This window comes from Sinocyclocheilus rhinocerous, unplaced genomic scaffold (genome assembly GCF_001515625.1).
Source record: "Sinocyclocheilus rhinocerous isolate Xijiao unplaced genomic scaffold, SAMN03320098_v1.1 scaffold214, whole genome shotgun sequence".
NCBI lineage: Eukaryota > Metazoa > Chordata > Actinopteri > Cypriniformes > Cyprinidae > Sinocyclocheilus > Sinocyclocheilus rhinocerous.
In genome coordinates, this window is record NW_015657514.1 from 73,653 (window position 1) to 80,269 (window position 6,617).

General features: G+C 35.6%; 1 protein-coding gene across 1 annotated transcript; it reads right to left on the minus strand.

The window, feature by feature from the left end:
• Positions 1-1,748: 1,748 nt before the first annotated feature.
• On the minus strand, positions 1,749-5,454 carry LOC107721211 (uncharacterized). Its single transcript, XM_016529106.1, has 11 exons — positions 5,352-5,454; positions 4,485-4,986; positions 4,300-4,393; positions 4,058-4,171; positions 3,845-3,945; positions 3,607-3,705; positions 3,285-3,417; positions 2,652-2,768; positions 2,398-2,550; positions 2,111-2,232; positions 1,749-1,991 (listed from the first exon to the last, which is right to left on the minus strand). The coding sequence occupies exons 1-11, from the start codon at positions 5,452-5,454 to the stop codon at positions 1,838-1,840; spliced, it is 1,692 nt and encodes a 563-aa protein (XP_016384592.1). The 3' UTR covers positions 1,749-1,837.
• Positions 5,455-6,617: the final 1,163 nt, after the last annotated feature.

The window sequence follows — 6,617 nt, forward strand, 5'->3', positions numbered from 1 at the left end:
GAAATGCATTCCAACAGATCAGAGACAACCAAACATCAATACTCTGTTAAAAAGATAAAGTAAAATAAAAAATAAAAATCATATTAATTTATGTCTTTATTGAGGCATCAAAGACACTTGTTATACACTTAAAGTCACTACCACTGACTCTTGTATGATTCATATATAAAGCCTGTTGTTTCGATTGCCTGATTCCTCTAGACTCTAGAGGATGGATGGTGGTGACAGCACAGAAAACACCACGTCTCCAGCCTCAGAATTATTTCGCAATAACCCAAACAAACACGGTATATTTCACAGAAGAAATTAGTCCTTATTTAAAGGGCCAAACAAAAGAAAGAGAGGGGTATCCGTTTCAGAAGGGGATATTGCTAAAACACCAAAATCAACTAACTCCTCACGAACCAACTATAACTAAACTAAAAACACAGAAAACAAAAGTACAGCAAAATAAGTTAACTCCCTAACTAACATAAAGAGGGGAAAAAGCCAAATTCAAAACAAATGACACCTACTTCCCTACGAACCCCACAAAAACAAATGAATCATTAAACTTGTGAACCAAAAAAAAAACGTAGGTAACACTTACTTCTCCCATTTCCCTTAATCATGGAGTGCAATCAGAGAAACAAAGGAAGAAACTCTACTTCAGTAAATTCAACACAAATGAGGTAAAGATACACAAAGCCACCCACTGGTTATAAGATAAAGTAATGAATCACTAGTCACAAACAAAAAAACACATTTTGAATTGTCAAAAAAATGAATTCTGCACAGGGCATTGGCAATGATGTTTGTCAATTCTTTTCTGGTGCCGGATATCAAGATTATCAAGATTATATTCCCGCATAATTAAAGACCAACACATGTACCATAACTGATTAGGGTTAGACATGTGGGTCAAGAATACCAAGGGATTATGATCTGTATACACCAAAATGGAGCTATCACTTCACACAAAAGATACCTATTTTCAAATGAGAATTAAAAAAATTACAAAAAATATAAATGAATATAAATATAAATGTAGTCTGAGTGACGAATGGAGCTCAAACATAAGTTCAGGCAGACCATGGCGTGACAGCCAGCATCAGCTGATACTCAGTTGATTGTAACTCCTCCCACTACAATTAAATAAGATATATAAAGTCATCCAAACTCACACTTGCCTTGGTCTGTCGCACAGACATGCACTTACTCTACAGGCGCATGATCACTTAGCGTCTTGTCTATGGAAATCATCTATCAGCTAATCATTTAATCTTGTCCAGTCTCATTTACAGACTTGTATCAATTCTGGATGGAATTTTATATCTGGTAATTGCATTAGCCTTCGGGGTTTCACACCTCAGTGAGGTTTGCTTGTGGACAGCTCAGAATCTGAACTCTTGAGAGTAAAGCCTGTCGCCAAAATAATGTTCAGGACCTCTACGATAATCTTAATCAAACAGAGTGGTCCTGACTGAACTGTTAATTAATATAACAATAATTTAGGTTCATAGCTGGACATGTTGTTACAATCCTCTTTTGTAACAATCTAAAAGGTAGAAGTCAAAATGAATAACTCTGTGAAAATTATATTATCATATACAAGATTAAAAGGGTAAAAAAGAGTAAAAGGGTAATAATTTTTTCTCCAGTGGTCTGATAGAAACATTATTTCCTATTTTCAAGTAACATCAAAAGGTCATCAGGTAAAAGCAAATATTGTAATATCTGATGAAAATATTAATGTACCAGTATAACGTTCAAAAAATGAATGTCACAAAACAGTCATGTCATCGAATTAAACTTGTAAACAAAGATTTTACAATTCTGGCTGATGGTGTTATTCATATCAAAGAAAACAAAAAAGTCCCTTCAGAGGCTGACAGGTGACGCGTCTAGTCTTCAGATCGAGGCCGATGTCCCGGCTCACATCCAGCACTTCCCTCACCTGTCGCTCTGATAACACCCCCTTCCAGCGCAGCAGACCAGGTACATACTGCTCACTGCAAAACATTGAGAAGAAGACTTCACTGCACTGTCTGATGAACACAAAATAATAAAACATATATTTCCAGACCTGTAATTATGTGTACAAAGTATAAGTGTTATTGGCTAAGTTTACCTCTCCTGAGGGAAATCTCTGAACAAAGCACAACAGGTAATCTTCAGTGCTTCTACATCACGGTGAAGCAAAACTTCACTGAGTCTCTGAAGGAGATGGTTCTTCTGGTCATCACTGCCATTCTGTAAAACAGATACATAATAGTTCTTCACACTTAGAAAAAAAAACAGTGCTTTTAAAATTTATTCACTGAAAGTGGTTCTTCTATGGCATCGGTGTGAGCATCCCCTTTTGTAAAGTTTTTTTTAAGAGTGTAATTTAATTAAATGTTACAGAGTTCTTCTTACCAGTTCAGTGAATGTGTTGTGAAAATTGAGAGCGTACTCTCTCATCCTTTGTCCGACATTTCCCCATCTCTTCTCTAGCCGTCTGAACTTACTCTTCATCAGGCAATCCAGATACACGCGTGAAACACAGTCATCGGATACATTCACAAAGATCTGTCAGAAAGAAAGTGGGGCAGATGAGCAGAGAATCAGTATAAAATGTTGTGTTTTTTTTTTTTTTTGAGTTAGACTGGGTATTTGAGCACAGAACCAACCTCCTGAATCTCTTTTCCCACATCAGTCTGAGGCAGAGATGCACATTGCTTTTGGATAGCATCTGTCAGCCCTTGGATTTGCTCACCTTCTTCTTTGAAATAATGTCTTAAAAACGCCTAGAAATGTACATTTACAAAGAAACTATAGTTATTTTCATGTTTTTCCTGAATTTGGTCTATTGCAAAAAAAAAATGAACACAACCACAAAATCCTGCCCTCTAGAATGCATAAAAACAACGCTTTAGGTATCATGAAAAATAAACAACCATTTTTTCCATAATTAACACTCCAGGTATTGTTCATTGTTAGTTCATAATGCATTAACTGCATTAAAGTAAACAAACCGTACCTTATTACAAAGGGTTATCACTTCATTGTTGAAAAACGTCTCAGGTTACTTATGTAACCATGGTTCCCTGAGTAGGGAACGAGACACTGCGTCCTCTAGGGGTCGCTATGGGGAAACCTAGAGGACGCAGTTCGAAGTTCCCATGAAAGGGAACCTGATAGGCATGTATGTAAGCTAACAAATATTAACCTCTATTGATGACTGAGACATTCTCTTTGTGGAATTTGGGAAATCCCTCAACTTTCCTTCTGTACATAAACAGTTTATGATGAAATGATGTTACCTGTGCTACGTGTTTCATCATCTTCTGTACAATAGACAGAATGTGATCCTCCATCTCCTCTAACATGCAGATAATGTTTGAGAAGTCGTCACTGTTTTTTATATCCGGATTGTGGAGTTGAGGAGCAAAAAATCTACAGCAAAATAAATATATGCATAAAACTGTTATGACAAAACTATAGTTTTAGATTTGTGGTTGCCTGTGTATGTACCTAATGCAGGATAAATCATTAGAACATTATGGATAGAGAAATGCCAGTTAATAATACTCTGACACGTTTGATAAATGTATAATTATATTAATCATTAAAAATAGAAATCACCTGAGTTGCCTACAGGTGCTGATGAGCCGTAACAGATGCACAGAATTTTTCTTCAGGTGTTGCTCTTTTTCCAGGCGTTCTTTCGCTACATGCACATACCTAGAAAAAATATATAGAAAATTAAGTAAAAGTTCATCTTAATGTTCATAATATTTTTGTATATTTTTATGAAGAAAATAATAAAGAAATTACATAACAATAAATAGATAGATAATGTGAAGACATTTTAGACACTTACTCCTGAACAAAACGATGAAGCTCTTTAAGGCAGAGCGTTTGTGCCGTACACATCAGCGTGTGACTAAATTCCTTAGAACTCTGAATAACAGCATTCAGACACTGTAAAGACATAACAACATAAAATAAGTGTGCAATACCTCAAACGTTAAAACCATTTAAAATCCTCTTTTTAATACCAAGAAAAATTAGCATTACACATTGTTTCCTTTACCTGAGTGACATCTAAGTGAACACTGATGAAAGTTTCTTCAACCATTGAGTCTCCATTATGTCTATGTTGCTCATCATAGTCCAGGATGTTCTGTAGAGTCGTGTGGATGTCATTCTGTGACAGTTAAAGTGGGACAGAGACATTTTATGTCCTTCCTAAATGTTTTGCTAATTTTGGATGCTCTTTTTTAGCCTATTACAATGATAATACTTTTAACAAATACAGATGGAGCATATCATGACCTGCAGATTTGGCAGAAGGTTCTCCGTTGCTTTCTGAAACCATCCCGTCAACAGCAGAGGGTCGTGCACTCTGAAGAAATGCTGCGAGTCTGAACTGTAACATAAATTAATTTGTCAATAGTTCATGCTTCATTTGTTTATTATACGTACATTTACAGAAAAGTAAACAACAATCAATTTTATACCTGAAGAAAACATCTTTTCCCCACAGTAGAAGGCAGAAGATCTCTTTTACAGACAGATCTCTGTTTAGCAGCAGGTCCAGGTTGGTAAAGATGTGACGGCTGTAACTGTCCTTCAGATGATCTAGCAGCCCAGCATCTTTCAGTGCAGGTGTTAATCGAAGCACCTCATCATATATCATGCTCTGTGTTCTCTTTAGAAAGTCCTGTATCTGCTCTAACTGAGATCCTCGTGGTCCCTCTGCTGGCAGCGTGGGAAAGTGGTTCTCCACAAACTGATCTATTTCCTGAAGGTACTCACAAAGCCAGTCTTGAGAGTAGTTGTTCTTCAGTTTGCTCAACGTTTTCAACTCCTCAACTGCAGGGTCAAAGTCCTCAGGGGTTGATTGGTCACTCAGAATCTTTCTGAGAGTATGAAGCACTCTCTTGTTATGTGCTTCAACATCTAGAGCAATGAGATCAGGAACTCCAGACTGCTGTGAACTGTATTCAGATGCCTGTTCCCCTGATAAAAGGTTCACTGACAAATAAGAGTGTACATGATTAAGAAAAAAAAAGGTGGGGGGCACTTTGATAGATGTGAATGTACACATCTTCAACATTAAACATTATTTCAAAAATCTTTAATTATTTATTCATAAATATCATGTTTTGGGAAAATTGAATTCTAATGTATTTTTTAATAAATTACTAAACCACTAATGTAATTCATCAAACCATGCCACCAAACAAAATGTTGAAAAACTTTAAACAATATGCTTGCATTGTATACCGATGGAAAGATGTTGGCTTTTCCAACAAAAGCAAAGACACTTACTTTCATAAATGAGTGAGATCAATGACTAGAGAAATAACATGAGAGTGTCTTACCATCTGTCTGCTCTATTTTTTTCATTAAAGGTTTCTCTTCATTCCCATTCTTCGTTTTCCTCCTGATCAAAAAGCTTGGCTTTTTCGTTTTCATAAACTCCATACTTGACTGACACAAATAAAAAGCTTCCTTGTCACACAGAATACATCAGAGTAAATAATGAGCTTGCAGGAAAAGCAGATATACTACTGGAAGTTTACCTCATGAATAAAGATTCCAGCCAATGGGTTTGCAGCTTACCAACCGTTTAAGGCCTGAAGGCTATGACAGCATTTAAGAGAAGACTGAAGGGAAGCCTAGCCCTTGGGTGTGCCATACAAATATTTTAGGAACAGCACATTTTACTATTCAAGACGTTCCATCGTATAACAGGGAAAGGGAAAATGAAAGTGAGAAACAGCCCTTAGAAGTGCCAGTGGCAGTGGCTTATGCTTATATTGAACCGACACACTAACATAGTAGATCAAGTGGCAGTACTGTGGTAAGACAGAATCCATCTATTTCCCATCACTATGAAGTTATGGCCAGTAGATTACCTTGCAGTGCTTTAATGTTGCTTAAACCCTACTGCCTAAAGACTACTCTATCATATGTGACACAGAAATTTCAAAGGCTTCTAAATCAATATAATCAAAACTTTGCCTAAAAACCTGTTTTACACAATCTAGTACGTCTTCTACGGTCTGATTGATAGTTTATACCTTTTTTAGATGATTGAAAAAATGTCCACCTTCAGGTTGTGGTTCACATGGCTTTTTGTAATGAAATCTTTACTGATTTTTATAAATTAGACATAAAAATTACTTTTTATATTGTTAGTAATATTTCAAGATGAACACATACTGGACCAAAGCAACTTAGGTTTATTTGATTATCCATATATTGTTTTTTTTTGTTTGTTTTTTTTTAGAAAAATCATGTTAAAATGTGAGTATCACATATGGATCCATCAGGCTTTTGAGGAATATTTATTAGTTCATCTCTCAATCATCATTGTATTGCATTATGTTTTGCCCCACAAGAAAAACTACAGAGCTTTGATCATAAACTAAGCATTTAAATATCATCTTATTAAGAATATGATTGGGAGATATAAGGTTTATTTGATTATCCATATATTGTTTTTTTTGTGTGTTTTTTTTAGAAAAATCATGTTAAAATGTGAGTATCACATATGGATCCATCAGGCTTTTGAGGAATATTTATTAGTTCATGTCTCAATCATCATTGTATTGCATTATGTTTTGCCCCACAAGAAAAACTAC